This window comes from Brachyistius frenatus, unplaced genomic scaffold, assembly GCF_029030835.1.
Source record: "Brachyistius frenatus isolate BFR_SWC_R1_liver_20210118 unplaced genomic scaffold, ASM2903083v1 Contig_280, whole genome shotgun sequence".
NCBI lineage: Eukaryota > Metazoa > Chordata > Actinopteri > Embiotocidae > Brachyistius > Brachyistius frenatus.
Window position 1 is genome coordinate 56760 of NW_027210879.1, and position 17446 is coordinate 74205.

Genomic DNA, 17446 nt, shown 5'->3' on the forward strand with positions numbered 1-17446 from the left:
ATCTTTCTTTAGGTGGGGGTACCCTGAGGAAATTCATTAATTTTTTTTTTCCATTTAAGAAGAAATGTTTTGCTCAGTTTATAGTTTAAGCAATTCAAAATAAGCTTTAAGTTTTGTTCTGAAAACGCCTGTAAACCAGGAAATAATGCTCGAAAATTGCCGGCAATTAAATATTTGTGGCTGGATTTGTATGATCACAACAAAGGTGGACTGTATTGCAATATACGTCATGAACATTTAACTTTTTATTCAGTGAAAGTCAGGAAATTTGACTTGGGAACCTGAAATACATGATATAGACATACTAAATATTGAAACTGAGAAATGTTTCTGTTTTATGAAAAATATTTGCTTATTTTGAATTTGATTCCAGCAACACGTTTCAAAAAAGTTCAGACATGATGTGTTGCATCACCTCTTCTTTTTAAAACACTGTACATTTTTGGGGACTGCGGAGACCAGTTGGTGGACTTTGAAGTGAAGTGAAACATTGTCCCATTCCTGCCTGAAATAGGATTTCAGCTGCTCAATAGTTCAGAGTCTCTTTTGTCCTTTTTTTTTGTTTCATGATGAGGCAAATTTTGTAAATGGGTGACAGGTCGGTGACAGTTTAGCACCCAGGCTCTTATACTATAGAGCTATTATTACGCAATTATAACATGTGCAGAATGTAGTTTGGCATTGTTTTGTTGTAATGAGAAAGGCCTCCCCTGAAAAATATGTCTGGGTAGCAGCATCGGCTGCTCCAAACCTGTATATATGGTTCAGCGTGAATGTTGTCTTCCAGATGTGCAAGCTACCCATGCCATGTGCACTAATGCATCCCTATAACATAATATATATAACATATATATATAATATATAATCCCTATATCCCTATAAGAAATTTCCCCTCGGGGATTAATAAAGTGTATAAAATCAACAAAAAAAAAAAATCAAAAAATCTATACTGTCATGGATGCTGGCTTTTGAAATGTGTGTTGATAAAAAAGCTGGGTGGTCCCTCTCCTCTTTAGCCCAGTAGTCTGTCTCCCCTTTAGCCTGAAGGATGCAGCATCCATGATTTCCAAAAATAATTTCAAATTTGTATTTGTCAGACCGCAGGACAGTTTTCCACATCGCCTCAGTCTGACTTAAATTTGCCCAGGCCAAGAGAAAGTGGTGGCACTTCAACAAAGTTTGAACCAGCATTTGTGGATGTAGCGATTAGGGATGAGCACCCGCACAGAATTATCTGCATCTGTATCTGTTAAACCAACTAAATTATCTGTATCTATATCCGTACTCTGATGGGGCGGGACTTAGTCTGGAAGTGGGCGGTGGTTGGGCTGGAAGTGGGTTGGAAGTAACCAGAAGTTGTTCATTTTAAGCCTGAGATTCACATCAAACAGTCCACATCGAAATATGCATTCAGACGTGCACTACATTCTCACTGAAAGCAGTCAGCTCCGTGAAGATATCTTAACGAGGTAGGAGCGAGTTATTGGGGAAAAAAGTAAAACAAACCGGCAGAAGCAGAGTCATGAGCTGTAACTTGCGACTCATCTGGGAAGAGCAAAGTTCTCCGAGTAAGATATTATACTCAAGATATTTTATACAAACCTGACTGAAACGAGCCAATGGCAGAAATTAACCAGGAGAGTCGCGAGTGGTTGTTTATTTCTGTAGACGCTGGACACTGACAGAGTGTCTCAGCACACATGCAACAGTAAGTGTGTATCTGGCCTTGGTGTGTGCACACAGCTCTAGTGTCTGTTAGAAGCCTTCATCAGCACGGATATTGACACAATCACTCAGTTGATACTCGTACTCATCAAAAGTTCATTACCCATACCGGATACTCATTTTTGCCAAGTACGCATCTCGGGAAGTGTTTCTTAGTCCAAACAATGATTTCCACTTCAGAATTGTATCTATTTTTAATGCAGTGCCGCCTGAGTGCCCAAAGATCACAGGTATTGGTTTTTGGTCTTCTCCCTTGCGTACAGAGATATTTCCAGATTTGCCAAATTTGTTTTATGATATTATGTACCATAGATAGTAAAATCTCTGCTGAGAGGCTCTCTGCAATGCTCTTTTTATACCCAATAATGTGAGATGCATTCTGTTTTTATTTATATGTTTACACAGTGTCCTCACTTTTTGGGAAATGGGATTGTATCAATACCGTACTATATATTTTACTAGTTTTTAATCACATCATGTAAATAGGTTATATTACTGTAACACCTGAATTTCTTCTCAGGGAATCAATAAAGTACTTGTCTTGTCAATAAAGTTGTATTTTTTTATTTTTTTTTATTTCAGTATTTCTAAGTGAATGAGCTGTATTCTGACCTGGAGTAGGGAAAAAGTTAAAATAATGGGGAATTAAAAAAAAAAAAAAACTATTTCTACAAACGTCCTGCACATTTATTTCACATTAAATTATATAGGTACATCTCCCCAACTATTAACCAAGGAATTTAAACCAAACCTATGCTTTACAATATAAGTTTTTAAAATTCCTTCGACAATGAATGAGTTGAGATTTTAGCCCAAACTCTCAAGATTCTAAGTTACTGGAGAGAAAACTTAAATTTCAACTCCACATAGACGATCAGCCCTGTAATATAAATACAACACATTGAAATATGTTGACGCGTACGGTTCTTACCTTACTCAGATAATTGATTGTTTTATACCGACGCAAAGCCGAGCTGCAAGCTACAGATCATGTGAAGCAGTTCATCCAGTTCTGAGATCTGCAAGCAGAACTTCAAGCCCATGAGGTGAAAGCAGTAGCTGGACAACCAGCAAACTATTTCTGCCAGCCCAGAGACCCGTGAAAGTAGCCAAACAGCCTAACGTGGTGTGGTCACTAACCTTATCACCATATAAAGTTACCTAGCAACTTCACTAGCCCGCTTGGTGGATATGGGTGCCAACCAATGTCCGTGAACAGCGCTACGTTCTCAGTCTATCCACAGTTGTGCCACCTTGTCTTTTGGCAGGACAATGATCCCACCCCAAAGGGAGGCACGGTATGTCTAAGCCTTTCACCATGCAAGTGGCCTGAGCCGCCCTCTTACTTCCTTTCGAACTGACTCTGTCCCCACCGCGATGGACAGTGAAGACTCGGAAGATTCGGATAGGGTAGGTCCTCCTTGAGTACATAGGCTGCACACACAGCATCTCAAGATCTTTGCCAAAGACATTGAACATTTCGAACTGAGCAATCGAGACTCAAATATTGACAACGCGATTCAGGAAGTCGATCGCTGCTTGCTCGATCGCCTTGGCACGCGAGATGCCTAAGATGTTGTGGAAGACCACGGCGAGGAGTGTGGTGTTTTCATGAAAACACTCCCAGCTGGAATCAGAGACCACAACTCAACCTTTGCCAGGCTTTGCAGAAGGACTACTCCCCATAAATAGGCCCAGCCAACCTTACTCCACCAGTATTCATGAACATCTTATACCATTTCTAGTTCTTTATAAATGACCAAAATCCAGTTTATTTGAGAATGAGTCTCTTTTGGATCCTTGGCGTTCTCCTTAACAAGTTGCCCGACCTATTGACGTGGTCCAACCAAGTCAGCCGACTGGTACTATTCTTCAAGTTATTTTAGTACGTGTTGCGGCCTCTACACTTAGCGAGTCTACGTACGCCTAGATAAATGGAACATGTAACGCAAACACATCCGTTTTTCCCCACAATTGACTGAGGGAAGGCTGAGTGGAGTCCCAACCCACAACACAGTTGAACATGCCAAGCAAACAACTGTCCATGTCCTCAAACAATTAGAAAAGTGTCATCTCCTGGCTCAACCTGGTCTGCAGGATCCTTTTCAGCAACTCAACTGTCTGCCTTACAGGTGAGCTAGCTCCCTACCTAGGGCGTTGCTACAAGGCTTGTTCCTGCATTGCACTTTTTTAGCTTGCTAACTAGATGCATTTCCAGATGACCATTCAGCTCAGCTAACAGAAAGTTGTTTAGCTTAGCTAACTGCTCGCCTGTTTAAGCCGAACGCTTCTGCAAGTAAACCCACGCTGCCCTACAAGCAGTGCTGCTTCTCAGCTTCCCAGCTTGAAGGAATTTACTGTGCGAAAGGACTTGCCATATGGGCATTTAACACGGTGTCGATGCTGCATGCTTAAAAAAGTGGAGAAGCTACAGGAGCTGTATGAGGCGCTCAAAAATAAAGAGAACCCCGCCAGGTTAGCGGATGATGGCAGGTTCATACGTTCACAATGTTCAGGTGTCTTTGTGAATAAAGGGCACTTTTTGCCCCGTTACAGAGCCCCAAACAATGAAAAAGAGTGCGGAGAAATCTCAGCTAACATGTCAGGCACAGGGGGCTCAGGGCCATGGCTGTCCAACAGGGGGAGCTCATGCCCCACAGATGGCAATACTCGCTGCACAGGCACTATTGAGGCACATATGCACAGTGTTGCAGAGGGTATATGAAATTTACTTCACGGACACAGGCTTCAATTCAAGAGATTCCACAATGACGGCATCACAATGTCTGCAGTGCACTCAGATCTCGCTCCACTGCTAAGAGAGGAAATCCACACTCTCTTAAAAAATGAGGCAATAGGAGTTGTTCACACACGAAGTCCACAGCAGATTTTACAGCCGTTATTTTCGTAATTTGAAAGAGGGACAGAGGCTTCCCTCTCATTTTGGATCTCAGTGTTTAACGTGGACTTAAGAAAATTCATGTTCGGAATTCTTATTTTACGCCAAGTGATGCAATCAGCGCAGTCAGGGGACTGTTTCAAGCACAGGTAATTTGAAAGATGTATATTTTCACATCTTGATGATACCAAAACAGAGATGGCGTATGAATATCAAGTTCTGCCATTCAGCTTGTATCTTGCCCCTCAGGTGTTTCCCAAATGCCCCTCAGGTGTCAAGGCATCCGGACCCTGGGTTACCTGGACAATCTGTTGATTGGCTCATCACATGGCTCATCACACCAGCGCCCATCCAGCCCTGTTGAGGTCACATTTACAGTCTCTAGGATTTGTCACAAACCGAGAAAAGTCAGCCCACTCCCAGCCAGAATATCTGTTTCCTCCAGTTGGAGCAGCATTCCATGAGATATTGTGTGCGGTTATCCCCTCGGAGGATTTTTGCCTTCAATCAGTGCCTGTCACTATTCCGGCTGAATAACATAGTCTCTCTCCGTCAGTGCCAGTGCCTACAAGGTTTTATAGCCTCTATGATACCAGCAGTTCCCCTGGGTCTGCTGATGATGAGACAGTTACAGCGTCGGTTTCACCTCAAACAAAAGCTCTCCCGGCAGGTAGTGAGGCCAACGTGTGTCTCTGCATCCTGTCTCTGCGCTCTGCTTCCTTGGAGAGACGCACTCCAGCACATCACCAAGAGAGCGTACTGGTCACAACAGATGCGTCAAAGCGAGGCTTCGGCAGACTTTGCAAGACCATATACGTTTGGCAGGAGAGACAAAAAACAGTGCCATATCAACCTGCTTGAGCTGTATTTAGTCTTTATTGATATTAGTATTAGTTGAGGCAATGAGAATATTATTGGTTACTTTTACTATTGCTGTTTCCGTGCTATTATGATCTCTAAATCCTGTCTGAAAATCTTCACATTGTGAGAACTTTTTTCAAAGATTTTAGAAATAAAGGGGAGATTGGGTATAGCTCTATGGTTGGCTTAAAAGAAATTGGATCAAGAGCAGGCTTTTTAAACAGAGGTTTAATTATAGAAACCGTAAAAGCCTCTGGTACGGCTAATAAAGATTGCTCAAATCTAATATAAAAGTGTTAATTAAAGGTAAAACATCCTTGAACAGCCTGGTTGGGTGTAGTCTTTGTTGAAGCTAACTAAGGGAGCTTAATATAAGAGACGTAGTCTAATCAGGTCTTACAGACATTTCCAACCTCTCTGTACTTGACGATACATCCATGACAGATGGTGCTTGGATTTGATAAATTGTTACCCTAATGGTAACAATTTTATTTGTAAAAAGTGCATAAAGTCCACACTACTGTGAGCCAAAGACATACAAGGCTCAACCGAGCGATGACTCTGTCAGCCTGGCTACTGTGACAAAAAGAAGCCTCTGGTTGTTCTTATTTTCCTCAATTAATCATGAATAATATACAGTTCTGTTATAATGGAGGTGTTTTTTGTGGCGAGGTGAAATTCCTCTAAATTGGTGGAATGCCACTTTCTGTCTAGCTTTTGTGATTTCTGCTTTAAACAGCACATTTGCGAATTGTACTAAGGAGCTTGCCCCCTCTGTTTCATTTCTTTGTTTATCTGAGAAGCAATATTGTTGAGTGTCGTATGTAGTGAGCACAATGAACAAGCCATTCCACTTGTGTGGGACTAAAGTTGAGGCAGCTGCCCTCCATTGTATTGGAACAAGGCATTTAAGTAAATGATATCGGAAACACTTAAATTTGGTGACAGTATTATCAGAAAGACATCTACAGCATTTACAGAGATCTTTGCTTATGAAGAATTGTTACATTAACAAGGCCAGTTAGGGAACACAATGCAGAAGGAAAGGCAGAGTCTAAAGTCCAGGCAAGATACGAAGCACACAAGATATTGGCAAGAAATAGAACTCTTGGAAACTCAGGCTTAGCTTTGAGCAATGAGAACTTGTGATCCATGAACTTTTTGTGGCATTCTGGGAGTAGATACACTGACTGGGATGATTGGCAGAATGGCAACAGATGAGCAGATTGGGGAACTGAGAGCAAGTGAGGTGGGTGATTGAGGCCAATGTGTAAGTGCAAAACCACTGGGTGCCACAAGAGATTGACTCCAACAAGCCTCAGACTAAAAGACTCCTATAGAACTTCTCATGAAATACAACATCAATAAAAAAAATGTCAACAAGTTATTATGGTGTTGTTAGCTGAAGTCCCTCCTTATTTGTTTTCTGGTGACCCATCTGAAAAGAATGCCATCATTCATTAAAAAATTAGGCCTCAAAAAGCCCTGTTTTCCATTATAGGTGTCCGAGGCGTAGTGTCCTCAGATTTTCAATCAGATTGAGTCAGAAACACCGCTCACTACAAATAGAGATTTAGATGAGAGACATTAAAATAAAATACAAAATACATTTTTATTTTAATACATCTGGGCCTTTCTGTTTGGAGTCTGCATGTTCTCCTTGTGTTTCTGTAAACATTGAGAAGCAGCGTTCAGTTTTTCTGCTCCACATATCTGGAACAAACTCCCAGAAAGCTGCAGGTCTGCTGAGACTCTGAGCTGCTTCAAATCAAGATTGAAGACAAGATTCAAGGATGTTGATCAATTTCCTGCATTTTACTACTGTATTTTATTTCTTAAACGGCACTGCAACTTTTTTCTATTTTTAGCTTGTTTAATGTTTCAATGACTGTTTTTAATGTTTCAATCAATGTTCTTAATTGTCTTTAAATTTTCCTTTTTCTTTTGCCCTATGTTTTGATATTTTTAATGGTTTTATGTGAAGCACTTTGAATTGCCTTGTTGTTGAAATGTGCTATACAAATAAACATGCCTTGCCTTGCCTTGCCTTGTGCCTGCGTGGGTTCTCTCGGTTCTCCAGCTTCCTCCCACCATCCAGAAACATGAACCTCAGGTTAACTGGTGGTTCTACAAATGTCCCTGAGATGTGAATGAGAGCGTGAATGGTCTTTGTTTCCATCTGTCTCTATGTCCTGTGATGGACTGGTGATCTGTCCAGGTGAACCCTGCCTTTGCCCAAAGTGAGCAAGGATAGCCCCTCCCTCCCCCGTGACCCTGTTCAGAATATAGCGGGTATAGATGATGGATGCATGGATGAAAAAATACATTAAATTGTCTTGTTTTATTTTGTTTAAGTAGAAGCATAGGTTCTTAGCAATAACTCGTGTTATTGCCATTTTCTAGATATGAGACTGAACCACCCTAAGAGGGTTAGATAACATCAGACCAGGTTTTTCCTAATTAGTTTTCCAATAGTCAAAGAAGTCCACATTGTTTGCTGGACACCACCTCGACAGCCAGTGGCTAAATGACAACACGTGGCTCAACATGTCATCACTGGTCAGATTATGCCGGGATCATAAGAAAACTACGAACTAAAACAATATTTTAAAGTTCAAAGTTACAAACCGATTTCACATACATTTATGCAACTGTGTGTGTGTGTGTGTGTGTGTGTGTGTGTGTGTGTGTGTGTGTGTGTGTGTGTGTGTGTGTGTGTGTATCTCGCAGGTCCTCCGGTGGGTGGAGCTGAGATTGGGAATAACTGGCCAGTGTTCCACCAGCTATTTAATCCCGCCAAACAGATGCCAAAGTGTGCTGGTCACTCGTACACCACGACACGGCCTTTCTGTTCCGTTGCTTCCTTTTGCTATTTTTGCAACTGCAACATGTGCTACACTTTGGCCCTAACATTCATGCACCGACATGCACAACTGATCTTGACTGCCACACCTCATCTTTAAATCTAATTTGTAAATGTATCTAATATACCCAAGTTGTTTGAAGCAAATCCTTGTGTGCATCTCCCACCTTTCTTGCGGCCTACTAGGCATTCGTAATGTGATGACCACCAACATTAATACCAATTTGAATTTATTTATGTTTATATGTAGCCAGCACCTCTACCTTTGTATTGTTTTCCGCTCTGGCTACTGGGGCCATATTAACTGATGCAGCTAATGGGTTGTTTTCCACAGTGTGGAGCAGCGATTCCAATTCATTAAGCCCCGCCTCCAATGCTGCAAAAGGACTACATTAATTGCAGATAATATTATCACTAAAAGAGGCCAGAACTAAACATGGCATGGTGAGCAGGAGAAAAAGTGGGCAAGACAGAAGCTATTGCTAACTGCTAAACCAGGGAACCTGAAAGAGCATAGTAAGTTTAAGGTGAGGTAGAACTTTCGAAACACAGGTGCTTGACTTGAGCAAATGTGTGATAATTTGAAAGGAGACACTGTATAGAGAGATTTTGTGTCGGTGAGGAAAGAAAGACGAGTTAATAAAGCTAGGATTAATCCATCAATAGCAGCAAATCCCTGTGACTTTACAGGGAATGTCACAATATGCTTACCGCATTGGCAAACTCAGTCAGTCCACCAGTAAGGAACAGAGATGAACCCCATTGTGGAATGCCCAAGTCAAGGTCCTGATCTTAATCCAATAGAAATTTTGTGGAAGGACGTGAAGCAGGCAGATCATGTGAGGACACCCACTATATCTCAGAGTTGCAGCTTTTCTATATGTAAGGATGGCTAACATTCTTCTGAGCCGGAAGGTACCGGAAATGTTTATTTGCAGTTATTGGTGCACAAGGCAGTCACACCGGTTAAAATACTTTTGCACATATTCATTATTGAATCATTTACCTTAATAAATAAGCGACCAAGTATCTGACAATGTTTTAGGTCATGCTTATACTGAAATATAGAAAATTTGAAAGGGTTCAAAACGTTTCTTACATCACTGTTTAAGACCTCTGCAAGTTTGGTAGCAAAAGCTCATTATAATATTATTATTATTATTATTATAAACATTCTGGATGGCATTAAAATCACTCATCGGGGCTAGTCATATTAAGATCATCTCACCTCCCTGAGTGAAATACATCTTGTTTGAATAGGGTTAAAAGAAACATGTTACTAGAACTTCACTGTACCTCCTCATGCGTCACATTGCCGATGGTGACATTCTCTGTTTTGTTGTAGATGGTGTTGAAGGCTTCATGGGTCTCCAGGCAGAAGGTAGAGATGGAAAGGAGGATAAAGAAGAGTGAGGAAAGTGCCACATACTGCAGAGAGAGAAACAGAGATGTGGAAGAGAAAGGTGTTACAGTTTGTGCCTCATACATTATATTCACTTCTTTTTAGTTATTTAGCACAACAGAAAATTGACACACCTGCACAACCACATTTTCCTGGCTTTGTCATCAGTGTTTTGGTTTTCAATTGATTTCAGGTGCAGAAGTACAGGTTTGAGCCACTGCAGTATGTGGAATGCAGTGGTCATGCCACAACGCTGCCGAAAGGGGGAGCCAAATACATACTAAGGAGAGTGTAGGAATGCTGTTAAATTCAGTGCAAATATTCTGACTGCTGCAATCCCATTGCTAAAGACACAGTCAGAGCGATAGAGGGAGGGAGAGAGGGATGGATAATGAATGGAGAGTGTACAATCAGGTACATGGGGTACTCACATCTGTGTATGTGTATTTGGGGGAGGGGGTGTATGATAGGTATTGCTAATGTTGTGGCAACTTGAATTTGTTAATAAAGTCATGTTTAGGGAACTTTTCTTCCTTATGGATACAACAAGCAAGTCTCCATAATGGACATAATTACATTTTAAGTTGAAGACATGTTTTATGGTTTGGATAAAATTAGCTTTAGGTTAAGGTTAGGGTTTGGCAAATAGCAGTTATGGTTTCAGTTGTATTAGTGTGTGTGTGTGTGTGTGTGTGTGTGTGTGTGTGTGTGTGTGTGTGTGTGTGTGTGTGTGTGTGTGTGTGTGTGTGTGTGTCAGGTCAGTGACGAAGACAGACAGATGAAGTCGTCTAATCCACAGGGAGCGCATCAAGTCCCACAGCTTATTATCATGGTCTAATTTAACGCTGCTATCTGGAGCTGCCCTGGATACACACACACACACACACACACACACACACACACACACACACACACACACACACACACACACACACACACACACACACACACACACACACACACACACACAATTAGTGGTGCTGGTACAGTCATGGATTAATTTGTTGGTACCCTTGACAGCTCATTCCTTCTAAAAAGGAATGACATTAAAAGCAATCTTCTCATGTATACCAGCAGGCCTTTGGTATGTCATACAGTAAATCAAAGTGAGTGTGAAAAAAATATAGAGTATTGCTTCTTCTACAAAGACTATTCTAAAAATAACCTCAACAGATGTGTTAGCACACTCAGGAAAGAAATTGAAATAATTGTGCTATAGTGATATTTCAAACTGTTTTATTTAATTAGAAACACACATGTCCTGATGTTTGGTATAATTGTGTGCACCACACGCAATCACAGAAAGCAAAGCAGAGAGTGGTATAAGAAAGAAAACTTGAATCAAGCATGTTAAAGGTAAAGACCATCTTCGAGTAGCTTCATGTTCCTACTACAGCTGCTAATATTATCAAAAAGTTGAAGGTCCATGGGACTGTGGTCAAACTGTGTGAATGCAGTGGCAAGAGGAAAATCTAGCCCAGATTGAACAAAAGTATGGTGCATGATAGACAAATAAACTATGGAAAACTTCCCGGTAGAGTAGGGGTAAGAGCTGAAATTTTTTCAAAGAATGCAATTACAATTGCTGAGCTTAATGCCCTTCAAAACAAATTAAAAATACTGCTTGAAGAAAGTAACAGGGCATATCTTACTGCCCCTTAAATGTGTCAACATAACAAAACCTGACAAACACAAACATATTAATTTCCTGTTTTATATTGGTATCATATTCCCCCTCATCTCAGAGTCTTTTGCTGTGTTCCAAATGACATTCTTGTGTACAAACACTCACTATTTTGAGTGCATCTGTGCGTTCACACTGTCAAGTACAGAAACATGAAGTACCAGGATGATGCACCCAAAACGGTCCAAAAAAGAAGTGTGAAACTCTGGACACTTATCACCCTAACCGGTTGCCACATAAGGCATTAGTAGGTTTATTGTGTGGATAAAAGAGAGAGCACCCCCTACAGGATGGGTTTAGTAGTATTAGTGGTTTAAGTCCCATAGCGTGTGCAAGTGCATGTGCATGAGCGCACACAGAGGTGGAGACAGCTCATTTCTAAGGTGTAACCACAGTTCCTACGTTCGCAAGTCAATAATGCATATTTCTATTGCTTTGATTTCATAAAGTCATCATGAGAATCGTGCTAGGTCCAGGATTTAGGCCTACATGTAGCCTAAAACAGCGCTACAATAGCCAACATGTTGCCTCTCAAGGTCAGCGTTAGGAGGGCTCTTCAGTCTCAGTCATTCTTTGGATTTCCTTTTTGTGTGCCACTGTTCACTTGTCAGTTCAGGAAATCTTTGTTTTAATTAGAAGTTGACCTTTTCTTTTCGGTTTACCAGTATTGTCCCATGGTACTTATCCCTGCGAAAATATGTATCCACGGCCACTGGAGCACGCCTGCATTTTGTAAAGGGGGAGCTAATTACAGCAAGGAACAATACAATATTCAAGAACACTTGCAGGTTAATCAAAGCCTTTATTTTTGATAGATGAGCCGTGCTCCCCCCACAAAACAGTCTGTAAAATGTATCGTTCAGCGGCTTTGGGTCTGAAACCTTTTTGAACTAAAAGGAAATCACATTTTACTTTTGAATCATGTGACTGAAAAATTATATGTAAATATAAAATATATATATATATATGTGTAGCCAGGTGAATTAGGGGCAGGAAAGTTTTTGGTATTGTCCTTGATAGATGTGATCTACGTACAGGGTTAGTGACGGTGACAGCTGCTTCGTTTATTTTGGTCGTACTGTCACTTTAAGAACAGTGAAGCGTGAGATACACCAGAGCATGGAGCTCAGGTGAGATGTAGAGATACAGAGCCAACTGGGAATTAGAGGCTGCTGAGGACCGAGCATTAGCATTTAGCATCCAGACTGCGCTGAAGGGAAAGACTCGAACGACGGGTCAGCGTAAGTAGCGGGAGAAGTCGCTAATAAATACTGAATCACCTTGTAATTGAGTTTGTTAACTGTTTTGAGACCTTGTGTTAAGTTGTATGCGTCTGCCCTGTTTAGAAGGGAGACAGAAGCTGCCTGAGTTCCAGGTGTGTTGGTCCGAGCACGCAGGCCGCACTGGTATACGAATGAGTTCATTATTTTCTTTGAAAATGTTTGTGTTCCTGTAGAAGTTTATGTTATCTACATATCTCAGAGAGTTGAACAGCATGAGACAGATGCAGAGGTTCTTTGTTCCTGCTTGACAGGAGGAAGCCACTACTGTTGTTTTCTAGGTAGCGTTCTAATATAGTGTTGTTTCCAGTGGTCATTCCTGTTATATTGTAATCATAATTGAGTGAAAAGCAATTGTTTCATTTTGCTGTCACAGACATTGTTCTGTACTTTCAAAATTAAAAAATGTATTTTGGTGTCTGATCTCATCCTATTAACCAGGCCACATATATATAAATTAGAATTGAATCTCGATCTTTGGTCACAGTAACATTATAATACATTTTAATTTACAAATTTATTTTTCAGAAAATGCTTGGGTTCACAATTCACGTTTTTATTTGCCTTTATAGTTAGATCAAGATAGAAATAAAAATGAACAAAACACTGCCAAATTTTTCATAGAAAGTGGGATGTAACCTAGTGTAATGTCAGCCCAAATGGAGACATTGCAAACATTTGTTGTAATTTCAAAACCATTGAAAACTATTGGTCTCACAGAGAAGCAACCTGTATCATCTGACAGGGTATACCAACATGCTTAGTTTTTATATTAGCAGGCAACTTCAACCAAGCAAATACTCCCAAAATGCCATCAACATGTACAGTGCAGCATAAGGGGAAAAACACACTTGACCATGTGTACAGCAACATAAACAGCACGTCTCCCTCACGTGGGCCAATCTGCCCACCTCTCTCTGTTTTTAACCCCAGCTAATGGACCTCTTGTCGACATGGTCAAACGAGCAGCTGTACAAGTACAATAATGGCCTGAGGGAGCCTCAGAGCAGCTACAGAATTGTTTTAGCTGCACAAATTGGGATTCATTTGTGAATGAGGACAACAACACTACTGTATGCTGTTCTACTTAAAAAGCTGTATAGACAATGTCACCACCTCAAAACACATGTGTTTAACCCAACAATAAACAAAAACGTATTTTTCACGAGCAAGGACTACCACCTCAATAAAGTGTGAATAGTGTTTATTCATTATCATCTGGTAAATGGCGATGGAGCTTGATTGAGAATCCACTGCTGCTCTCAGGCCTCACAGGTCCCCCTGGTACCTATGAGAATGACAGGAGGGGGTGGGTGGGGCACGGAAAATGAGAGCAGACAGATGGGTGTGTTGGGCAGGTATTTATAGTGTTTATTGATTACGATATGGTAAAAAGCGATTGAGCTGGGTTTGGGGAAGAGCTTGATTGAGAATCCACTGTGGCTCTCGGGCCTTGCAGAATCCCCCAAAAACCTTCCTAGAGAGAAATGACTGAGTGTTGCGCATGTCTTGGAGGTAGTGATGGGTATAGAGTAGCTTCAGAGCCCATCAGACCATTACCTTGATAATGTGATCTGGGAATCCTCTGCCTGGACCGGATGTGGCTGCCTCAATGTGGAAGAAGTGGCCGGTAAAAGAAGTTGGGAAAAGATTGTGACCTGATCAAAGTGGAAGCAGGATCAAGTTGAGGCGTTGGCGGATTTCAAGGCAATCTAAGCGTGGTGGTATTTTTGGAACTGCAGGTTATGCTTTGTTGCTCATAAGGGTTTAGGTGTGAATATATTTGAAATTGAATATGGTAACTGGATTGCCGATTTGGTATGTTTTGCTTGTTTGAGTGAGGCAAGGCAGTCCTTTGAAATGAGATAAAGATTGGATAAGCAGAGGGGGTAATGTGGAACAAATTGATTGACTACGCAGCACTTCGCAGGAAATGGAAGAAAGCAGTAAAATCGCTGGTTCCAGGGTGCATGCCAAGCATTTGGGCAAGTAATTTGAGCCAAGGATGATGATGTAGCGGGAGAAGAGATCAGAGGACACACTCAGCTCAGGTATTTCTTCTTTCTTTTTTTTCTTTTTTTTTTCTTTTGTTTTTTGACAGGAGACCTGACTGGACTGTGAAACGAGGACCATGGCTTGAACACGGTGTGGAGGTGAACAGCTGTTCCCAGAGACTCCACTTTCTTCGAGTGCTCACGTGAGTGGGTAGAGAAGGAAGGATGGGGTCCTACTTTTGTACCGGTGGCTTCTACAGGTGGATGACCTTCCTCGAGTGGAATCTCAGATGTAGGATGGCGGACTTTTAGCCGGTATGCTCCCGAAGGCGATTGGCCTGATCTATTGACGTGGTGTTTGGTGAAAGCGGAGTTTGTGGGTTGGCTGGACGATGTTATGGGCATCAGCCTGCCGAAGACGATGTCATTGGATGGTTTGAGGCAGAGCTTCATAATGGAACCAATTTTTGAGAAAAGATGAACAAGTGATGTGGAATTCTGTGGGTCTGAATGGAAAACAAGAGCAGACAGATGTGCAGGATAGGCAGGTGGGGTAATGTTTAAGGTGTGGTCCTGCTCCTGAAGTACAGATAAAAGTATCTCCAACAAAAGACTGCAACATGGCTCTCGGGTCTGGCAACAAAGAACTGTGCAGCCAGGTCCAACCCTGAAGACAGGTATCAGAGATGCCAAAGCAGCGTTCAAACAAAGAATTGAGTCACTTGACCAAATCCGGTCCACGCTGTACAGGGGCAAGAACCTCACCAACTGTAAAGACAACTCAAACCAGCACTTGCAGAGAATCAAAATAACTTATTTGTCTCCCATGAGGTAAAAGAGAAAAGAGACTGTTGTGCCCACTACTCCAGCTCCGGCATCCAACAGCCACTCATCATACCAACTGTTATGGACCTTGGGACACTCCGTTATGTCAACATTTGGAAACCAGAGGGTTCAGGTGGCGTTACAGGTCACTGTCCCCACATGCTTTTATATTCTCAGTAATAGTTCCTGTCCCAAAGCAGTCAGCCATAGCCTCAATGCAGGCTAGTTGCACTAACACCAATAATCACAATGTTCCTGCAGAAGCTGGTCCTTAAATACACAAATTTGCTCTCCCACCCACCCTTGACCACACCAGTACACTTACAAAGAAAACAGATCAAGAAAAGATGCCTTTACTAATGCCCTGCACACTGCACTGCATCGCTAAGAACAATAGGAAAAATATGCACAGCTTTTGTTTGTAGACTAGATCGCTGCATTTTACACCACCATCCCCCGCAGAATGGCCTCCAAGCTGTCTGACTTAGGCTTCGATCACAACATCTGCCTTTGGTTGATGAGCTGTAACAGAGTGCCACATTCAGTATGGACGGCCCCCACCAATCCTCAACTCTGCTGCAAAGCTGTGTGATGAGCCCCCTCCTCTACTGCCTGTATACCTATGACTGCTTACCAACCCACAACAAAATAATCAAATTTGCATATGACACCACAGTGGAGGGATTGATCACCAAAGGAGATGAGTCAGCTTACAGGGAGGAGGTAGAGAGGGTAACGCACTGGTGCTTATAAAACAACTTTGCGCTCCACTCCTAAAAAACAAAGCATCTCATAATTGACTTTAGGAAGAAATAAGGTGACCACTGACCCCGTTTCTATTTGGCTACATCAATCCGGACATATGAGACCTGGCCATGATCGGAGCACAAGTGGCCAGCATAAGTTCATGTGGAAACACACTCAGGAAGTATTGAGCTCTGATCTGCTCAGGCCACTTCCAAATGTGGCCAGGTCGCATATGTCCGGTTTGAAATAGCCAAATGGCAACAGCCTCTCTGTCTATTCTACATAAATGTAGAAAGAGTAGATAGAGTCTCTAATATCAGTTCCCTCGGCAGCCACATCTCTGAGGATCTATTGTGGTCAATCAATGTCAACTCTATGGTCTCTGGCACAACAGCAGCTGTACTTCCAAAGGACACTGACGAAAGTCAACCTAAGACAACATCTGCTTGTGATCTTTTGACGCTGCTTTATTGAGTGTTCTGGCACATGGGCTCCTTGTGGGATGGCTGACAAGAAGGGTCTGCAGAGGGCCATCATCAAAGCCTAGAAGATCACCAACACACATCTGCCTACCCCGGGTAGACATCTACAGCATTATGACGGTTGCATATTGTAGCAATGAGTGTGTGTGATTGTATGACGTTTTGCACCTCATACTTTGCTGACTTTTGTTTATATCTATTTTTTATACATTACATTACATTTCATTTAGCTGACGCTTTTATCCAAAGTGACTTACAATAAGTGCATTTCAACCATGAGGGCACAAAACCCAGAACAACGTTTATACAGTCATTTTTGTTTGTTTCATGGGAGATATGTTCAGATGTTGTATGTATGAAATTCCTTTGTATGCCAACAAAACCGTTTCCAAAATAGTTGGGACACTGTGTAAAATATAAACAGATGTGATGAAAGCACATCAAATGTTGAAACTGAGAAATTCCATTGTTTTACAAAAAATATATGCTCGCTTTGAAAATGATTCTAGCAACACGTTTCAGAAAGTTGGGGCAAAGGCATGTTGAATAATCATCGACTGTCCAAAAAGGTAAAAATGATGATATTGATAGTAATACAAATAGCATATGAAGATTGTGTCGCGGATGGCATGTTGGTACATATTGCTTTGTATTGTTTTGTTAGTAACCTCAGTGTTCTGCTAC

At 41.6% G+C, this 17446-nt stretch overlaps 1 protein-coding gene across 13 annotated transcripts in view; it reads right to left on the reverse strand.

Moving 5' to 3' along the window:
* The window catches only part of LOC138634831 (voltage-gated potassium channel KCNC1-like), a 124713-nt gene that overhangs the window by 52816 nt on the left and 54451 nt on the right, over window positions 1-17446 (reverse strand). For all 13 annotated transcript variants that reach the window (XM_069722006.1, XM_069721993.1, XM_069722001.1 and 10 more), the window contains exon 2: window positions 9645-9776. In XM_069722006.1, coding sequence (XP_069578107.1) covers window positions 9645-9776 — 132 coding nt within the window. The remainder of the gene's footprint in view (window positions 1-9644; window positions 9777-17446) is intronic.